Raw genomic sequence first — 22,214 nt, 5'->3', positions numbered from 1 at the left:
CGTGGAATGCACCGGTAAAGCCACTGGTTTGGGTGGCACTGGCGGGATATGTCAAAGTACCCACATCAAACAGTGCCGCCTAATAGCAGAGTTGCTAGGAAAGAGAGGCTTTATTGTAGAAGCATTTTTTCTCATTTTAATTTCATTGATTCGAATATCATAGACTCGCGAGCCCGGTAAACAAACTTTAAGCTATAATTGATTATGTACAGGCTGTGGAAATCTGAAAATTATTTTTTAATAATACCTAATAATACAAAATGTTGTATTTAACATGACTAAGGATAAGGACCTCTAGCCCTCCCATACGTTGAAGGAAATAAGCCATGATAGAGGCTCTTTATAGCTATAAATAATAAAATCAAACACAATAATTCAGGAGATAAGATATGTTTATTAGACAATTCATACCTCGGGCGCGTGGAGACGCCGAACAAAATATAACTAAACATAATATACTGTGGACTAACGCTCTATCTTTGGAAGAAACTAAACGACCGGTATATGAGTGGCTACTATTTGTTCTTACAACGTTCAACTTCCAAATTCACTAAATACTAACTGTATTTATAACATTGCATGGGAATCAGAACGGATAACGTACAGTTTCTGAAAATATTTTAAATAGTTTTATTTTCATTTTCAAGTACTTAAGTAATTGAAGTCTAGGGGAGAGGCCTTTGCTCAGCAGTGGGACACAGAAATAGGCTAGATAAAATAAAAAAAAAAGTAATTTTGTTACGTTCATTAGAATGATTTTATAAGTATTTTTTACCATATCTCTGGACTACAGAGTCCCGGACATTTGGAAGGCGTGCGTGGGGCCGAAGCCAACACGTAAGGCCCTTTACGACTGCTTTAATATTTTAATCGGTTAATTAATGTGGTAACACCATAGGCAACAAGAGCAAGCATTAGACAGGCTTGAATGTACCCATTAATAAATGAATGAAAATCGGGTATATACTCAAATTGTTAATCAGTATGTTTAAGTGAATAGTGGTTAAGATTTGCGGCTAACGGCGGTGGAGAATCGTGTCAAAACATGTATATAAAAGCATTTGTAAAGAACAAATATACTTTGGAAGACTTTCAATTATAGAAAAAAGGAGTCTTTATTTAAATTCATATTTTATTTAATCAAAATATATTTACTATGGTCATCATATCCATTTTTTGTGTGAAAGAGTATCAAGGTATGAACATTAATTGTAAATAAATCTAAATTTAATTTACTTATCGTCTAGGAAAATATTTAAGGATAAAATGCAATCATATGTTTATTATCAGGTAATTCTAGCAAAAAAGCTGCCTGTTATTTGTAAAATAAATATAATATTCATATGATAGATAATGTTTCTGGGGCGTAGTTAATTAGTCAACGTGAAGGGGGCACTTAAGAAGTAATATAATGGAATTATTGCAAAGCATGTCAACAAATGAGTAAATGAATTAACTAAATTGACTATTAGAATCAATCAACAAAAGTTTTGTTCCAGAATGGAATCTATTAGAGCAGATATCAATAGGATAAATCAATTAAATCACAAATTCAGAACCGACATTGCTTATATATTTTCAGAAACTGTACATCATTTTATGAGCATTCCGTTCGTTTGCCTTACAAAAGTTTAATTTTTTTTCGTGTACACTTACATTGGACCTAAATAAAATAGCTAAATTTCAACAATATAGATATAATTATCATGTTTCAACATTTTGTTTGTATGCTTGTCCTTACAACGTTAGGGATTTATAACTACGATAAAATAAATAAATCTGCAAATAAGTTTTTTATTGCTTTCTTCCATAATACTATTGCATATACTTCTGTATGTACAGAAATCGAACTAAACAGTATTTTTATACTACATTTTGTGTTTTACAAGGAGAAAATAACTGTTGTAACAATAATTTTATTTGTATGATAAAAAAATATATATTTTGTTGTAAGAACAAGCATACAATTTTACCAGTGAGCTTATCTTATAAAAAACATGTCAGAATAACCATTGGCTCCCGTGATTTGAATATATTTATGTACATCATTCACTTTTAAATTTCTGTCAGGCACAAATTTAATCACCAACTTTTTATGATTTTTTTTTTCATTTATTTATTAATTAATATTTTAATAATGTAGGGACATTTATTATAAGGATGTTATAGAGTAATAAAATTGTATTAATACATAAATAATAATGTGTTTTTGTGTTACTACATCAATCGAATGTCGACCGACAATCGATAGAACTTATATCAATACTATATACTTGAATTGCCATTAAGTAGTGATACTTCGATTTTCAATCGACGTTTTGACATCTATCGAAATTCGATTCATGTTCGACCGATCATCTTTTAAATGATTATCGGTTGATGTTGTAACATACATATTGAAAGCTGTAATATAACAAATATTAACCTATTATTATACATATAAAGCTCATAATCTGAAATTAAATAAAAATGATATGCTTTTAATGATATAATACATATTTTATGCTGAAGAATAAACTATATAACAATATATAAAGTGGCGGTTTAGTTGTGGATACACTATCCAGAAGGAACAAGAAATGTATGGATATCTCTTTCATAATTCTGTCTGTTAAATGTTAAACTATCTGATACTTATCAAATGGTAAAAAGCTGTATTTTATATAAAAAAAAGCGAATTTTTATTTAAAATTAATATTGTACTTGTATTAAACGAAATATAATTTATCCAAATATAAATGCCCCTAGAACAAAAGTAGGTTTTAAATCAACATTAAAAATGAAACAGTAATATGTGTATTATTTCAAAAAAAATCCTGCTTTCCTAAAAACTATTACCCACTTCACAAAACAAAATATATAACCCGAGTTTCATGACCAGTTTGTAAAAAAATACATTTAAATAAATTTTGGTCATAATATTTAAACTTTTGGTCACAGAAATCTTAAAAATGTTTGTCACACATAATTTTGAAATTATGATCATACGAAATTTTGAAGCTGGTCACAAAAAAATTTCTTTCATATTTTTTTTATTCTGGTAACACAAAATTTCACATTGTTGGTCACACTTCATTTCGTAACCTCCTACAAAAACTCTAGTAGCATAAAAAATAAACTCGGGTTTCAATATCTTACTTCCGCAAAGTGGTAGTTTAGTTTCTAATGAGTTCTAAATGAAATCTTAAATATAGTTTAACAGATGGAAAAATATGTTTCGAATGATATTCCTTATAATATAAAGCTATACATTACTATACATAATAGATTGTCTATTTTATGCGAATGATACGAGGCGGGGATGTCAAACATAATGACATTGAAATGACCTACAATTGCTACCACTGACAGCAACTGAGATGAAAAGAGATAGAAGATAGCTTTCTCCTTCTTTACACGCTTTATATGTAACCAAATGTATAGTATTTCGCTTGTCTTTGCTTATGCTAAAATAATTGGAGTTAATAATTTATAAACAAGCAAATTAGTGATGCAACCTTGCATGCTTGAGAGTTCATAAGCACAGTTCTTGAATGAATGCAAAGTCCCCAACCCGCGCTAGTCCAGGGTGGTAGAATCAAGACCTAAAACCCCTCCCTCATTACGGAAGAGACCTTTGTCTAGCAGTGGAAAAGTAATTATTTTTATGTTATAGCTAACTCCAGATTTCTGTCCGTAATTTCTTAGTAAAAAATACCAACTTTGTCAGGCTGGGAAGCCAAACTGATTGAAAGTCGCTTAACTAAGTACCAAACAATAGGAGACTATTAATGGTCATGATATTGACAGAATCAATTTATATTTTGAACCATAAAAAGCATTTTCTCATTAAAAATAATATACTTAAGATTCTGTCCCCTTTAAAGATTATTAAAAAAAATATTTTTTATATATTCTATCTCTTTTCATCTCGTTTTAGGTGTCGTGTTATGGCGATATAAATAAATAAATTATAAATGCATATTTCCACCTGACTAGAGAATTTTGAATTGAAGGAACTTTCTTTTGATAGTCAGGTTTGTAAATATTAACTATAGGGCCTCTTTGTAAGCTTATTTATGAGTTTTTCATTCTGTTCATAGAATATTGACGTCATAAGGTTACTAAAATATATAACTGTTATAATAATAGGTTTGGGCGTACCTCGCCGAAACGTCAAGCAAAACAACATAATAAAATAATAATTAAGGCATATATTTTGTCACTTCTTGTAAAAAAATATACTGAAATTTCATGTTGCCTCATTAGGTAAACCTAAAAACTGTCTTAAAGAAGTCGTAAATAAATCGTTTCACTTCTACATTTTTTGAAATAGTCTCTTTCCCAATAGTGGGACAATAATTGACTATATTTTGTTTACTTATGACGTCACTATTCTTTATCTCGAATGAGCATTAGCTATGAAGCAATACTGCTATAATCACAGACCTAATTGTCTTAGTAAAATGATATTCCATGTAGACTATAACTAACAAACCATTGTCATGGCAATTTCAACTTTACTGTCAAAACAATAAGAACGAATTTCGTTAATTTGTTAAAACAAAATAATTAGTTGGTCCACTTCAATATTTACAATTTTATCTTCAACTTTTGTTAGTACTAGAATAAGCTCGGCATCATTCGTAATTTTGAAAAAATATATTTTAGGGTTTTTAGGTCTGTGACCATAAACAAATAATGACAATGACAACTATCACACAGCCAGCACATAAGGCCGGCACACACCATCGCATCATTTGCACAAATGAAAAAAAAAAATTAAAAACCTTCAGAGTAATATATTTAACACATTCCTTGTCTGTTCACAGCACATTGTCCAACACTACACTAATATATACACAGTATAATTATTAAGGCTCTTCGGGTGTTCATTCTATTATTGCAAAGTTCATATCATGGTGGGCAATCGCCCGTGAGCGGTCGCTACATCACCACGAATATTAGGCTTCGTTATGGACGCGGGTTGTCCACCGCTGGGCTGGCTGGGCTACTCACTTGCCCCGTGGCCATCACGGTCTGTGGGATCACTGTTAGCGACTTAGGTATCTTCGGCATGATCATATTATGAGATGAAATCACAGGCGGGGATAGCACTGTTTCACTCACTATAGAGACAGCAGGGCCTAGCTGCGGGATTTTGATAGGCGTTGACGTCACGAGCAAAGATGGCGACGATACGACAGGCGACGCGACCGTTTGTGACGTCACTGTGGCAGTCTTCGGCGGGATGGGAGCTATAGTAATATTCTTAAGCCCAACATTTTTCAAAATTGTCGCGGCGTTGGTTCCTATTTGTCCAAGTTCGGCGGCTTCTTTCTTATCTTCCGGTGATATGTTTTGGACTACAGTGCCTCCGTTTCCTAGCATCGTAGACGGTTGTATTTCCGTGACGACTGTGGTCTCATCGGTGGACTGTCTTTTGGTCTTCTCTCCGTCCTGTAGCTGCTGCAGTTTCTCTCGTCTCATGATGCACATTTTGTTGTAGTCTTGTAGAGTTATGTGGAAGCGCTTGCCGGCAGACATGACTTGTACGAGACTGGGGAGGGTGCGCCCGTCTACTGCCACTTGTGTGGGTTCCCGGGCGATCTTGGCGAGGTTTTCCTGGAAAGACAATATTATTGTAAATGTATAGCTTAAGTTGTTATTTCTTTAATGTTTTTTGAAGTTCAATTAAGGTTATCCTAAGGAAAGGTACTTTAAAGTTATAGGAATCAAATGAAAAACAAATACTCAATTGTGTTAAAAGCTTGAAACGGTAAGTAACTAGTGTGAACTATTTATCCCTTGAAAATTACTATTTTATATACAGAAAACGAGCCGAGAATGCAGGTTAGGTTAAGCAAAAATTGTAACTTGTTTTTATGTTGCCCATAGCTTTGTAAGCAAACCATTCTTACAACCTATTTACATGAATTCTTAGATTCAAAGTTTTGAGTAAAAGAGTCGTACTTACAGGAGTAATAGGCATAAGCGTAGGCCGCCACGGCTTGCTAGTGGTCTTCGTCTTCTTAGGAGTCTCATCTTTCTTAGGAGTATCCTTCTTCTCCTTAGGAGGTGGGTCTAACTTAGCAGTCACAACAGTCGCCGGTAGAGGCGCTGCGGCGATCTCAGTAGGATCCGACGCAGAGACCCCTTTAACTAATTGTTGAATGTTGTGTAACACATTCTGAATCGCCTTCCTTCCTTGAGCGTTAGGCGTATTGATCGCTATTAGTTCTGGAGGGAGAGGCTTCGATTTCGCCTTCTCAGCTTTCGACTTAGCCTTAGGTAACGCTCCAGGTGGCGGCATGAACTTCTTATGATCCTTTTCTGTATCATTCTGATTAGATTTCAACAAACTTTTACCATTCATTGAAGGTTTTTTCCTGAACTCTATTAAACTAATAGCAGGTTCGCTACGTCTAGGCGTGTCGTTTACAACATTGTCGTAAGCTCTGAGTCTACTTTGAACAGAATCGCTGTAATTCGCCGCGTGTGGAGATGCGTTGTGTGATAAAACGAGATCACCACTCCTAAAATACTTTTCTAGTAGGATCAAATGTCTTAAGAACGAAGACTGATTGCCGTATGGCCTTTGTAACTCATTCCATAGCTTCTTAGTCTCAACATCGTACTGTATTAGAGTATTACACTTCTCCCAGCCTTCAGGAGTCACACCTTTCACATTATTAAACTCGATATTACATTGTAAATTCATTTCTTCCTCACCAGGGAACAATTCTCGGACCGATATAGACGGATTAGTTTCCAATCTTTTAACGGGATTAGAATATTTCACTTCAGAAATCTTTTTATGGTCCTTGTTTTTGGATAGTTCACTAAGATTTTTCTTCACTTGAGAGAAACTTTCGGACATCTGCCATTTGTTTTTCAATGTGTTTATGTCGGCTGGTCGTTTATTAGGTATAGATTCTATAGTACATTCGTCATTTAGAGTGATATTCTTGAGTATCGGCATACCATCTTTCATAACTTCGTCTATGATCTCCTCCTTCCTAGTTTTTTCTTTATGTACAACAATTTGTCCTAACTTATGTATTCTTTTAGCATTTTTCTCATTGATCCTATGGTGTTGTCCAGGCTTTTGTATACCTGGCATGTTTTGTATTTTCAAAATATTTCTTTGCTTTTGTGTCAAGTTCGGTTTGGGTAGAAACTGTGCTGGGTTGTTTTGCTTTTGTAATAAATACTGTAGTTCTGTCTGCTTGTCTATAGGAAGGATAGGTGCTTCCATATCCATAGCTTCAGCCTCTGAGCCGTCACTATGTGGGGCTGACTCTCCGGACTTGGCATTCGGTACTAGGATTCTATTTGAAGAGATAAGGCTCTCGATATCTTCTTCAATAGGTGGTTCTTTATCACTTTCATTGTCTTTTTGTTTGTCTTTCTCCGGAGTGCTGTCATTGGTCCGTTCTGAAGACTCACTGTTGTCCGGTTCCGTTGAGTTTCTTTGTTTAGACTTGGCTCGTTGTTTCTTCTTTAGTTTGCCGTCTTCTTGCACTTCCTCTGTCTCGTTCTCTGATGATGGTGGCACTTCTATGTTGTATGCTTGGAGTAGTCTGCAATTTAGAGATTGGAGTTTAGAATACTATGTCATAATATATTTGTTTTATAAATGTTTTCTGTGCTTAGTGATTTGTATTAAAATCAGAACAGCCTAGTAGAAACTTAATCAAAGTGAATGTAAAAATGACAAAGTAAAGGTTGAGATATTGTTATAACCTTTAAAGTTTCATGGTCAAATCTAATCCGAATATGATTGGAAATAAAAATCTTAATCGATATTTTAGTTCGATACTCGTTCGTTAATAAATAGAGAACAAAATAAAAAGGAAATCAGACCATTTGCTTTTGATAATAGATATAGAGATAGCTCCAAAACGTAATACGCATGGAGTGTTAGATCTCCTTAACTAAACATTATCTAAATATTTAACTAATTAAAAGGTGTATACTCACTTGCGTCGATGTGTCTTGGCGAAGGGATCGTTATGTCCAGGTCGCTGCAGCAGCGTGCAGTAGTACCGGCAGCCCTTGCACAGCACCGGCCGCTCCGTGAACTGCACCGGGATGCCGGCCGCCGACAAGTGCGGGTTCAATTCTAGGTAGCCCTGTTGATAGAATATAAATGTGAGTTTGTTATAACATTCAATGATAGAAGGGGAGATATCGAAACGAATTATACAATTGAGTATATAACAATAATGGTTTATAATGTATAAACTTTCTTATTCATAAGTAATATCATAGGAATTTTTTCTACAGCAGGAAATTTAGTAAAGTTTTAAAATCGTGCGCAAGTATTAGGTATTCATTTATGCTTTTATAAAAATATTAAAAATAAAGTCTCTGTTAAATTTTCACGGCTTAATAGCTGCACTAATTTTGTTGTCAATTAGCATGTCTATAGAAGACGAAATAAGATGAAACATGGGCTTTATAGAAAACCAAAAAAAAAACCAACCAATCAGAAGTGGTCAAAGTCGTATAGGCCCGTTATTTTGTTATATATTAAAAGATACGGGTCATGTATTCACGTTGCGTCGTATTCGTTGTACACGTGGGACCCGTAGGTAAGATATGGTGTATACGTACGTGGTGTATGAAGTGCACGTTGTGGTGCTTGGTGAGGCGGCGGCGACACAGCACGCAGGCCATGAGCGGCGCCAGGCAGCGGTAGTGCTCGCCGCACAGCGGGATCGTGTGCAGCCCCGGGTAGTCGCACTTTAACTTTAACTAATCACAAAACAACATTTAATCATAGTGTACAACATTCAAGTCAGTAGAAAATAATACAAAAGGAAATTATAATCTTACAGCATATTTCTCAAATTTTCTCAATTCGGCAGCATTTTACAAATTTAAGGGTAAGTTTTAAACAATTAACAACCGTCTTCAATATGGTTCCTTTAGTGTTTGATGATTAAATCAGACAAGGCAGTATGATGTGTTTAAAAAAATAAAAACAATATCTAGGCAAGCAATTTTGTTCCTATCTTTTGCGAATCCTTCTTTGACGACGAATACTTATCTTTATTAAGTAAATAACTAAGGTAAATTAACTACTATTATTACTGTAGATCGCAAATTCTGTATATTTATCGATTTCTCAGTCCTATTCTTTTCAACATTTACAAGATAAGAAAGCATTATTACTTGCATACGAGACTGTAAGTAATTCTCACCAGTTTATTAACACTGGACCTCATCTTAATGAGCCACTTGCGCCGTATAGAGTGGTCAGCGGCCACAGTGCACGCTTCAGTGTGACACAGCGACACGCGGCCCGCGGCGCCCGTGCCCGGCGCCTGTGGCTCATCTTCACTGTCCTCTTCTAAAGGCGGGCTGGCCGGCTTCTCTGATTGACTGCTGGAATATGGAGAGAGGGAAAATTAGTCATTTTAAGGCGGCAACTTTGACGGAAATAACAAGATTGTGCTTTTTACTACAGGTTTTTGTATTGTAAATAAAACTTATGTCGAATTATCAAACAAACCACATTGTAAATTGCATTTTATATTAAAAGTGTTAAAAGTTTGTCAGTCTGCTAAGTACGTTTTTTGATGAAAATATAATATAAGCAGTTTCTTGTTTAAATTAAACCCCTAAGCAACTGAAATTGCTCGAGCGGAACTGCGTGTGTTAACCATATCCAACCAACCACTTATTAGAGAACCTACTCAACAAGGTGCGCATCATACACTCACTGTCTTATGCACAGGACGGTTGCCTGTTTACCACAGTAGTTTATTTTCGACATAAAACAATACTTATGATGCTGCGTGCATGATCTCTTGCCAGTTGTTGTTATACTCACATATGCGTCGGCGATGTCTGCATAGGTTGTTCGCCAGCAGCCAGCGGTTGCTTGCCGAGCGGTCGCTTGCGGTACGAAGGACAGTTGGCTCGCCGGTCGACGTGACGGTAACACGCGTCGCATAGACAACTGTCTATTGTCAACTTCTCCTCATCTGGGTAACGATATAATTTATTGGTTGTTATAGAGGAAGATTAAGTAGTTTTTTGATAGGATTCTGGTTGGAAATAATTAAATAAACGAATATTTTGGGACAACTTACACACGATCATCTGATTACAAACTAAGCAGAGCTTGTACTATGCTAACCAGACAACTGCTTTACTTCAAATACATATTTATATAGATAAATGAACAACCAGGCTCAGAACAAATACTCGTGCTCATCACACAAATATTTGTCCCGGGTGGGATTCGAACCCGCCACACGCGGCGCTAAGGTTTTAGTGACGAGGTGACTTTAATTGGCAAGGAATTTGCAGGCAATTTAAAAACATGGAATTATAACAAGTAAATATAGTAATCATGTATCTTGTTTCCAAATATGCATAGGTTACATTGCATCGTGCAATATGTAGATCATATAAAAATGTTTGTTCTGTATATATCGACGACAATGCCGTATCCATGCACATAATACAATTAGATTATGATTATGATAAACCATAATATAACTGTAACAGGTTTAATTCCCGGTTCCTGAGGTTCATTTAGCGGTAGTTTATCTATTCAATAGCGTTAAAACTCATATAAAAAAACGCTATTGAAAAGATAAACTACCGTTAAATGTACTCAAGAACCGGGGGTAAATCGATTACAAAAATGTATGTTAACGTTGAAAGTTTGTTTTCGCTGAAACGAACCAATTATGCCACTACTGCACTAGTTATCTGAGTACACTTTGTAACTATAAGTACTTATTAGGTACATAAATAAAAAGCTCTAGAATCCTAAAATAAATATGTGAAAAATATGTACTTACTGTCTAAAACCTTCTTCTGTCTAGCCGAGCTCTTAATCTGCGCAATATGACACGGAGTATCATACAAGCCGAACTTGCCGCCGCAGTAGAAGCACTGGTCCATGCACAGCCGCCCAGGGTGGATGCTGAACGAAGACGCCTTCTCCGGGATCACCAGGTTTAATGTCTCTTTAGGCTCTACCGGTTCAGGAGCTGCCTCTGGGTCTAGTTAGAGAAGGGTTTGTTGCTAATCGGTGTGTAAGATGGTTTACAGTCGGTCTTGATAAGTTATCGTCAGTGTATTTTTCTTATCGTATGGTTAGTGGTCAACCTAGTGTCAAAGTTATTCAAGCCGCCCGAAAGGCCTTTGACATGGCTTAACCAGTGTTAGCTTAGTAAACAGCAACCGGGGCCCACTTTTTACGTGCCCTCCGAAGCACGAAGACGCCCAGTTCAAATACCACTATGCGGTGATCCATCTATAGAGTGGCCGCACCAACGGTTGCTTAACTCACAGACTGGTGCGCGCAACTGGCTATGGGCGCCTTGTCAGTGTATTGATAGTATCAAAATAACTTTTAATTTTATTGGTTCTGGATAACTGATCTTTAACTGACGATAGATTATCAAAACCGGCTATGGATCTACGTGACCACATGTAGTGTAATATAAAATGGTAAATTTTTCATTTTTCATTGACATACTGATGTAAGAAATGAATGTAAAGATAACATAAAATAATCACATATATTTTACATGTAATAAATATTATAAACATATTACTACATATGTTAAACATGCTTTATATTATAATATCATGCAATAAGTACTTTTACATAACGCTTTTAACCATTACTAACTATTCCTCTCTTCATTATGAGCCAAATGTCAATATAAATATTTCATATAAACACAGCTTTATTGTATTTTCTCAACATGGGCCTGAAAGATGACATTTAGTACTGAAATCTGCTACATTGCGTTATGTGAAAGCACCTTAGTATTTATATAAATAGGTAAATATGTATATTGTGTGTGTGTATGTGTACCATAATAAAAAAAAATCGTATTTCAGGACAAAAAGGTTCAAAGATCAGAAGGCAAATAGTCGAGATTTATAATCTATATTAATTGTAGAGTTTGTTTGATTGGTGGAACGCGCTAATCTCAGGAACTAGTGATGCGAATCGAAAAAATATTTTGCTGTTGGATAGCCTATTTATTGAGGAGGGCTACTATAGGCTACGGCCATTAGGAGCGGAGAAATAACGAAAAATGTTTCAAAAACGGGGAAAAATGATGACATATTCTCTCTTATGTCACGCAAGCGAAGTTCCGCAGGTCAGGTTTAAAATATTATTTCAAACTAAATTTTAAATTTTTTGGTCGATTGAATCATTTATGCATCAGATAAATATAATACAATTGTACATATATATTATTATCCATAAAGGCATTAATTACTAAACCAAACACAAAGTGTTACCGACACTTAAAATGTTCATTTGAAACTTTCAGTGACCAAAAACATAATTCAGCCTTTAGATCAAAAATCTAGGTTCATATGACTATCATAGTACGAAGGTTAGTAAGGTAATTGTCGTGAGTGTCCCCTGACAGGATATGCATCTAGAACGCGAATCAATTGCGACCCCCAAGGACTGCGTCGCAGAAATTATTTATGAGTCCACTTTTCAAGTATAGAGATACTATGGTGGGAAGATGCGTGTAAAATGTCCCATTTCTTAACGACGCGGCAAACGGTAACTTTAGGGTTACTTTTGTTGAAGTTAGGAATTATCGAGAATAATAAATTTGAAGAGTTTCCATTGATTGTTTGTGCATCTCTACAACTACCATAAGTTTAAAAAAATATATGTCTAAAATGGTCATATTCATAAAGAAGAACATAGGCCTTTGATACTACATAAGGGGTATTTAAGCCTATATTGTGGGCTGGCAGTGTATATCAAGACAGAGAGTGTCATACACAATTTTAAGTACTATAATTTGTTTGCCATCGACAAGCTAACAAGAAAAAGAAGCCTATATTGTATTAGGTAATTAAATGTTAGGCTTTTGGACTTATCCAAATATTACAGGACTTTAAAATCGGACATGTTTTGTTTTAAATTCTCTAATCAATCGAGAAAGAGACATTGACAACTGCTACATATTAAAATTCCCGAAACAACCTAAATAAATTTCGTTTTATGTATCACAGCTTTTGTGTAGAACAATTTCTTTCGTAGACCTAATACTTAAGCACATTCGTATGACTTGATCATTATACTAGAATCTAGATCATTAAAAACTAACGGTTCTTAGGTATAGAAGAATTTTTTGTAAGGCATTTAAAAGTCATTGAACCCGCTTCTTTGACATTTATGCAAACTACTGAATAGAATTTTATGAGGCTTTGAAAGTTTATAACAAAACTAAGCCTGATATTTTTTCTATCTTCTATCTAGGTTTATAAATAAAAATGGATCCAATTGTGTTGCCGCACAAAACTCGAGAACGGCTAATAATAATATGCTTAAGTATTTTAAGCATATTTTCATCAAGGCAGAATTATTAAATGTAGAGAAAAAACAAACAAAAAATGTAAAAAGAAACAAAAAAAAAATTACTAGAGCTTAAAATTGATAGTAAATTTTAAAGGATTTGCAAAATATAACTTGGGAGGATATTATCTGTAAACCAAAAGGTATGTCCATATAGATTTTCCTATATATACTAAAGGAAATAACTTAATTCGGCATTTAAAAGTAAAATCGTGTATGTATGTTTTAAAATTAAATGAACTGATGTGTCTGTGTATTGAGATGAATAATATCGGAATTGCGTTACATAAACCTTTATAAAAGCTAATCATCGATTCTTATTGATACATATTTCTTATAGAAATGTATACCACATGGAGATCTTGCCACGGTTATGGTACTTAAATAATGAGAAGGGAATACAATTATTTATCGAGAATATTTATATATGAATTGCTGTTTGTTAGTCTCGCTAAAACTCGTGAAGGGCTGGACCGATTTGGCTAATTTTGGTCTTGAATTATTTGAGGAAGTCCAGAGAAGGTGTAAAAGAAAGACAAGAAAGTGTAAGAGGAGCTGCGCGAGTCAGCTAGTTAAGTAATATTATCGTCAAAAAAATTGTATGCTCTCGACCAAAATTAGAAAATATATGGTTTTCTTCTCTAAGTGCATAGTAATATAGTAAAACGTATTGTTTCTTGCAATTCCGACATTATGTATAAAGCAGTGTGCACATGCAAGCTTATATATATATTTTAGTGTTTTATAAAAGCTTCATTCAGTTATCGAAACACATATAAAGGTTTAGTTTATATTAGTTTTGATGAACTGAAGACATTCGCTGTGACAACATGACATTTTATCTTTAATTAAAATATGGAAAATATATTCATGCCTATATCAATTATTATTTAAAAAACTGATGGTTATTTCAATTATTTCTTAAGTTTTGAATGACTAAATTATGATTTTTATATATTTCTTTACTGTTTACTTGTTACTGTTTTATCAGATTTTGGGATAGTTGTCTTATATGTATTACAGATTAAAAGCTAATTTTGTCTCGAAATTTCCTCAGTATAATTGAGTATATATGTTTAATATATTTTCTCATCAAAGAGAAGTCATTATACACATAGGTACACTTAGAAAATCTTAAAAATTACCTTAATAAATTGGCAATTATATGGTACTAAAGTGTTAATTACAAACTTTAATGTACCAAAAAGTCAAGTTAAAAAAAATATATTTATCAGCTTAGCAGAACAAATTTCAAGACTTTTTGTTGGTAAAACCTTATTTCTAACTGCAAACTTGCAGTTAACTTAATTTTTATATAAAAAATCTACTTTTTTGTATGACCAGTCGCATTATTAATTTGTATTCAAGCGACTATTATAAAACATCATGTGATCACAGCGTAGTGTAGTGGGTGAAGTGTCCACACACCATGGCTGTTAAGACGGTTACTGTAATGAGTCTTTCTGTGCCCACCGTCACACGCCGCGCCAGCTGCACCCTGCAGACAAACACACAACATTACATTACTATTATATCTATATAAAATAAATCTATACTAATATTATAAAGCTGAAGAGTTTGTTTGAACGCGCTAATCTCAGGAACTACTAGTCCGATTTGAAAAATTATCTCAGTGTTAGATAGCCCATTTATCGAGGAAGGTTATAGGCTATATATTATATCATCACGCTACTACCAATAGGAGCAGAGTACCAGTGAAAAATGTTACAAAAACCGGGAAAATTATGACCCATTCTCTCTTATGTGACGCAAGCGAAGTTGCGCGGGTCAGCTAGTCAACCATAAATTCAAAAAACTGGTACTTTAGGCTGTATAAACACTCATATCAAAAATATATATTTTGAAAACTTTACCAACATACACACCATGCTTAAAGGTATATTTAATGCAGTATTAGTTTAACTGAGCCACAAGGAAGGTAAATTCAATTTTCAATGACTGTATTGAAATGAAATACAACATTTTCCTCACTATGCTGTGTGAAAAGGGATCAAAGATAATTTATAAATCAAAATTACTGATTAATTTAAGTAAATTGCTTACTAAAGCTGTATTGAAGCTTAAATTAAGCTCTGAAATTAGGTTTGTAAGTACCAGAACTTTTGATGTAGCTTTTCCTAGAGCTTATATTAATTTTAATACTTAAGAGACCTGACATATCATCACTATAGCCTGGCAGTGTCAAAAAGCCATCTTATATAATAATTGATATAGTTATTATGATAGGATTTGGTTTTTCAGATCTGATTGTTCTCTAGGTAATGCTTCAGTAGTATAAGAGTAACTTAGCACAGGACAAAACTAATGAAAAAGAGAACTTTTTACACAATTTTGCTATCAGTCAAATCTGTTAGACTTTATGAAGCATACCGGGATACAATTAGGGATTTATAACTTGTGTATATGTAATTATTTAAGATTTTGATATTTGTTGTTGTACACAAGTATTTAATTATTTTTTTAACGTTTGGAATTTTAAAACCTCTTTCAATTAAATTTGGTACCTGGAATATTTCAAGACAAATGCGGTTATAAGTAGTAGTGTTTTAAAAGGTTTTATATAAAAGTAAACCAGTATGTTGTTGTAACTCGTGTAAATATAGGATACAAGTAATTTCACGTCAATTACAATTTAATTGACAATTTGTTATGGACATTTTTCTCTTAAACACAATATATTATATTAGTATTTATAGGCACTAGTCAGTATAGTCCAAAAACTTAGTTGAGAATATGCCAGGTGTATGTACAACAACTTACTAAATTTAGACCATCGGGGACTAGGTTTTTACAGCTTGGTGGCTTGTTTAATGCAGCAATTTCTTGGATATAACTGTGTTAATTTGTATATTTTCTTTACATGTTTAAAAGGAATATTTATTTCACAGTATTAATATGCTGAAAGAGTACAAATTCCTCTAGGGATCACTAAGATGTCTTTACTAGCTATTATATAGTTTAAACTTTAGTAGTAAAGGTTTTTATCATTCTAGTTAATAGAAATAGTTTATATACCAGAATAGCTTTTACCAGTATCACAGGATTTCTTGTTATAATACAAAAAGTCCTGTAATATTAGTTCAAGCTCCTATTTATTTGTAAATATATGAAAAAAGTAAACATACACAGCAAGGAAATAACATAATATCACGACTGCATCATAACTGTAGGTGTAGGCAGAGGTGTTTGAAATTCACCTATGTAACATGCCCATTAAAATGGAAATAGGCTCACCCCTATTACATGAGACTAACATTGATAATAGTGAATAATAAAATAAAATAAATAAATGTGCAAGTGCTCACCTCGCGCCTCTCAATGGTGTAGTAAGCATCGTCTTCGACGGGAGCCTCCCCGACCTCCGGCGTCGGCTTCCCGCTGCGATACTTGCTCTTCTGAAACGTCATCTTCAAAGAACTCCTATGTTTCTTCTTATCTCCCCCTCTATTCAACTTTATCACAGTTTTCAAAGTCCCAGAAGACTCTCCCCCACTAGATTTAGCCTTATTCTTATTCATAAACAAATTCGACCCATATATCCTCTCCTTTTCCTTCAACTTTTCAATTTTAGCTTCCTTTGCCGCTTTGTGTGTCAACAAGCCTAAAGTTCTAAGCACGTTTTCTTTACGTTTCTGACTTTCAGGCGTTTCGTTGAACGCGTTGCTCGGCCCTGGCTGAGATTCTATAGAATTCCTCGCTGATTTCGGCCTTGGACTCTTCAAAGGTCTGATTTCCTCAGGTTTAACTTCAACTGGCTCTGGTTTAGGTTCTTCAACATCTTCTTTGATGTCTGTAGCCTCCTCAGGCTTTTCCTCCGTCTTCTCCTGTTGTTTCTCATCTATTTCCATTTTCTCTACTTCTACCTCTACCTTCTCCTCAGGTGGGACTACAGGTTCAATCTGTTCAACAACAGTTAAAGGCGTAACTACTTCTTTATCGTCCTCTTCATCCTTTTTAGGTTCCGTTACTTTCGCGCTTTCAACCTTAGTTTCTGCCGTGTCTTCTACAGCCTTGATACTCTCTACAGGAGGTGGTAAAGCTTCCGTCTCGACCGGCGTCACTTCGGGAGACTTGATAGCAACAGGCGCGGAAGTAGCAGAAACGGCTGGTGACACGTTTTGATGAACAGGTGGTGACTTTATTTTCTCAATAGTCGCCATCGCCATTTTATCATCAGTGTCAATCGTAGATTCAGAAGACTTTCTAGACAGAGACTCCCTTGATTTCCTCTTAGTAATGACCTGACCGTCATTGGTTAATATAGATTCCACGATACGAGGTGTTATCGTAATCTGACAGGAATCTAATCCGCCCACTAAGCTTTGTGGTGGATTCGGGTGTAATGTTGCGTACGGATGCAGTTCTACCTGATGAGGAGGGAGTTCCCGAGCTGACGGCGTCTTGTCCACAGACTTCCTGATTTCAGTCAGTGTTACATCCTTGCCCAATGACTTCTCAAATATACTGATAGCATCAGCAGAATGATTAGAGCTTGTAGACTCTTTCCTAGAGCTGAAACTGTTTCTCTTTATCAACGTGACTGAGTTCGGCAAGTCGACGTCCAACGACTTCCTAACTTGATCTCTCTTGACTATTGAAATAGCTGAGTTATTTTCGAAGCAACTCAAGACATTCTCCTTTTCTAAAGGTTTCTCTGGCGATCTAACTGATTGTATGTCTTTTAGTGGCTTTATATCACCAGACTTGGGGATCAGTACGACATCATTGGTCACCATGACTGGTTTTCCATCTACAGCTTTAGACTCGAGCTGCCTTCTCTTGTCGAATTCCTCGAATTCTTTGAGTCTATCCATCAGTTTATCAATACCGACCGGAGTGCACTTGTATTTGATCTCATGCTTGCCATCCACAGGTTTCTCTACTGGGTCCTCTTCGTAATGAAGGCGGATATTCTCGCTGTCGTCGCTCTTCGACGGCGTGTTGTCATTGCTGATGGGTATGGTGTCCTTGTCTTTTATAGGAGTTTCAGGCGCGGGCAAGTTATCTCCGTTGTTCAGAGGTTTGGCTAGGCCATAGAACTTGGAGGCAGTCTTAGTCTGCAATTGGTCAGATATACTATCGGTAGTGGTGGAGGTGTCAGCGTCCATTTCATGGTCACCGTCAATGTTTTGATCCAGGTTGTTGATGAGATCGTTGATCTCTTTGGTGAGAGTGTCGATGGTCTCGGGCGCGGTGTCGGGGTTCTCGGCGGTGTCGGCCGTAGCTACCTCGTCCGTGGTGATGGTGCTGGTGGGAGTACTGGTGGCCGTGACGGCAGCCGGCGTCACGCTCTTGGCCGCCGCGAGCCTCGCCGCCGGCCGCGTCATGCCCGCGCCCACCTTCCTCCCTCGCCGCGCCTTCCTTATGTTCTTCGACATCTCCTTAGAGTTGAATGTCTTGGACATACTAGTCAATATACTACTACGAGCTTTAAAAAGCGTTTCAGGATCAGTCAGATCAGTCTTGGATAATAATTTTTCTTCTATTTCTGCTGTATTTAAATTCTCTAATTTTACCCTATTACTATTATTGTTGTCTGAGTCTAATGAAGTACTTCTTTTTAAGCTCAATTTCTTCTTATCTTTTGCATTTGTATTACTACTAGGTTCTGCGTCCAGTTTGGTTTCAGCTAGTTTGGAGTCAATATTAAGAGAAGGCACTTTTTCAATAGTCGAGATCTGTACATTATTTTCAATATCTATATCTAGGTCAGTCTTGGATTTATCTAGTTTTTTGTTGAGCTCCTTGCTGTTGTCGGTGTCATTGAGTGTCTCACTCATACTCAGGTCTGACTCAGTGTTGTCCGAGCACTTTGAGATCTCACTGCCATCCCGGGAGCATGAGCGTCCTCGCTTCATCTTCTTACAGTCCTCAGGAGTGTCAGCCGTGTCTGAAGTCTTAGAATCTGAGTGTAGTCTACGCCTCTTCTTCTGTTCCTTCATGACAACTTCACTAAGTAAATTGTTCTTGACTTTCCTAGGCTTCCCACTTCTCAGGTTCTTGCCTTCGAACAGTGAGGGACTATTGCTTCTCTCAGAGCGCATAGAGTAAGGGCTGGTGCGAGGACCCAGCACCAGACTGCCTGGGGAATCACCGAGCATTGTCTTCATCATGGCCATGTCAGAGCTGACTCTTTGTCTTCTCCCAGCAGTCTTGGGACTGGAGGACCTAGAGTTAGGAGATGTCTCGTCAACTGGCTCCTTCTTGATCTCAGAGGCCGGTATCAGTGGGACGGTTTTGAGAATCTTATTGAGAGACTCTTCTAAATTCTCAGTGTCAGGTTTCAGTGCAGTTTTCCTTCCTCTCTTCACAGTCTGTTTGATAACATTCTTGCCTTTATCTTTGGCAGCAAGAGCTTTTGCATGCTGTTTGCTTCTCAAAGTTTTTCTGATGCCTAAAGGTCGCTTCTTGACAACAGCTTTAGGTTTACCTACTGGCTTCTTAGCTTCTTTGGAAGTTTTAGGCTCATCTTGGCTGGTTTTCTTTTCCTCCTCGATGATGTCTGAGGCCTTCTTGCGGGCTCGGGTCTTGGGTTCTATTACAGTGTCTTCATCTAAACTCTTGTCCTGTTCCTCTTTAGTTTGTTTAGTTTTCATGTTGGAATGTGTGGTGGGAGATGATCCCGTTCTTCCGACATCAGGTAGGGGCTGGCTGTCAGCTTAGCTCCTGTCAGTCGATCTGAAGTTGATCGACAAGGTGGCCGGGGCCTTCTATCAACTTATCTCTTCACTAGGCTCTGAAGACTGACTCACACTGCCTGGAGCCTGTCTAATGGTGTCAGTAATGTCTCCTCAAAGCAGTTATCACAACCACTGTTGTCTTTACTTTATAATGAAGTTTTTTGTCTCAGTCACTCCTTGGGTTCAGTGTTGCGACCACTTTAAGCCATAACACGTCTTTGTCATATGCCATCTGGACCTGAAAACCATTAAGCACACATTAAGCACCCTTACAGTCACATACTAAGCAACGTGGTATTAAAAAACACTTGTTGAACAACTATCACAATAGTTCATAACTTAAGTTAGTTAAAACTGTGTTTTTATAATAAATAAGCAGTTGGTAATGTAAACGAACGTACTGAGCGCTCAATTGTAGTATAATTTGGCACAATTCACATATAAATCGTATCTTCAGATGGTGGTAAACAAAAGCCAACGCGCGATAATCAACAAGTTCGCGCAATTATATCACATTAAATTCACATATTACGACCTTCTTCACTATTTATTTTGAAACACTAAACTATAGTCTTGTTAAATATGTATCAAAACAACTTAAAAAGTGTCTCATTACTTATAAAATCGAGCCGGAAAATTCATGAAAAACTCGATGTTTTGGTGGCTAGGCCGCGAGTGACACCTAACGCCACCTACAGCTGAGCGAGTGCGTATGCGTCGAGCGAACGAAAGCACCAAATCATTTCCCCAGCCGTGGCGCACCTCTGCAATGTCCTCACAAAATACTCACAATTTATCCAATGGAACCTCCAAAAACCACAATAAACAGTTAATTGGATACACAACGCACCATAATATGCGAAAAAGTTCAATATAAACACGCGATTAAACTTAGAAAACGATTTTTGAAAAGCCCAAATGACTGCAGGCGTCCGCCATAATGTTTCCTTCGAAACGAATAATATAGTTCTTATTGCTCTTGTAGCAATTCTCTATTCGCTATTCAAAATGGCGACCGTGTTGCGATCACAGTGCGCGTTTGCGCGACTTTTTGCTGGAAAAACCGGACAAATCCTGAACAACGCGACTGATTTGGGTACAAAACTTGCTCCGGGACCACAATCGGTAATTATTTAATTATATTTTCACTCGCGTCGAGTCGTAATGCCGCTTTGACCGCGACATGTGACAGAACTATGGGTGTACACCCCTCCGCACAAGTTTCTCGCGGCTTGGTGTTTTTGTCATAATAATTTATTTTCAGACTGACATTGATTAATGACTTGTAAAGTGATGATTCAATATTATTCATTAAGTTTTTAATAAAAATAATATCTGATGTTAAGAAATAAGTTGCATAACAGGATATTTTTGGATTTTAGTGTCACTGAGAACGGGAAACATAAAATGTTGTATTTTTTTTTAACTTATTTTTTTTATTGTTTCAGGCTATTCTATGCAGAGAGTACTCCAACTACGCGCATTCGCCCTTGGTAACCAGAATAAAGAAGGAGCATTACGAATATGACATCGCGAAGAACCCACCGGAGTGGACATACGTCGAAAGACTTTTGCCGTTCAAGACCATCCCTGCGGTGACTCCTAAAGAAAGCTACCCTTCTGGTTGGGTCCCGCCTAAAGAAGAAGCAAAAAATCTACCTTTCTTTATTCCAAGATCTAAAAATCATAATATCCCCATTTATCTAAACATTTCTTATAGGGGTATGCGTAAAATTACAATAATTAAGAAAATTGAGGGTGATATATGGATGTTAAACGATCAAATGAAAAGTTATTTGAAACAAAAAAATAATAGATACGTAGAAACTCGTGTTCAGGAAGTAGCTCGTTTCATTGAAGTAAAAGGTGATTTTGTTAATGATCTATATGAATGGGCGCATTCCAAAGGTTTTTAGATAATGATAATGTAGTATGTTGAAATAAATTGATTTAGTAGATACCTTGTTTTATTATCTTCTTACTACACAAGGTTAATAACATACAACTTGATACACACACGCACACACACTGAAACAAATGATTTACAAAATAGATATAATTGTTTTATATGATTCATTGCACCTTGGTAAATTGAGTAAAGGCAATTAATAAACCAAAATAATAAAAATAACTGTTAAGGCCTTCATGAATTAATAAACTAAAAT

The 22,214-nt window shown here is 35.9% G+C and overlaps 2 protein-coding genes across 4 annotated transcripts; one reads left to right on the top strand and one right to left on the bottom strand.

Moving 5' to 3' along the window:
- Window positions 1–374: 374 nt before the first annotated feature.
- Window positions 375–20,979, bottom strand: east (enhanced adult sensory threshold). Of its 3 annotated transcripts, none has more exons than XM_076121114.1 (10): window positions 20,840–20,979; window positions 16,675–20,287; window positions 14,777–14,846; window positions 10,803–11,006; window positions 9,821–9,974; window positions 9,189–9,372; window positions 8,599–8,739; window positions 7,963–8,114; window positions 5,957–7,562; window positions 375–5,604 (listed from the first exon to the last, which is right to left on the bottom strand). In XM_076121114.1, exons 2-10 carry the CDS (start codon window positions 19,963–19,965, stop codon window positions 4,954–4,956), a joined length of 6,453 nt encoding a protein of 2,150 aa, XP_075977229.1. In that variant the 5' UTR covers window positions 19,966–20,287; window positions 20,840–20,979; the 3' UTR covers window positions 375–4,953. The 3 variants fall into 3 exon arrangements, with proteins under 3 accessions (XP_075977229.1, XP_075977230.1, XP_075977231.1); XM_076121115.1 differs by having other exon boundaries at window positions 9,189–9,369; XM_076121116.1 differs by having other exon boundaries at window positions 14,822–14,846.
- On the top strand, window positions 20,968–22,007 carry mRpL49 (mitochondrial ribosomal protein L49). Its single transcript, XM_076121117.1, has 2 exons — window positions 20,968–21,174; window positions 21,498–22,007. The coding sequence occupies exons 1-2, from the start codon at window positions 20,968–20,970 to the stop codon at window positions 21,963–21,965; spliced, it is 675 nt and encodes a 224-aa protein (XP_075977232.1). The 3' UTR covers window positions 21,966–22,007.
- Window positions 22,008–22,214: the final 207 nt, after the last annotated feature.

This window comes from Anticarsia gemmatalis, chromosome 12 (genome assembly GCF_050436995.1).
Source record: "Anticarsia gemmatalis isolate Benzon Research Colony breed Stoneville strain chromosome 12, ilAntGemm2 primary, whole genome shotgun sequence".
Taxonomy (NCBI): domain Eukaryota; kingdom Metazoa; phylum Arthropoda; class Insecta; order Lepidoptera; family Erebidae; genus Anticarsia; species Anticarsia gemmatalis.
This window is presented reverse-complemented; position numbering and strand designations above follow the sequence as displayed.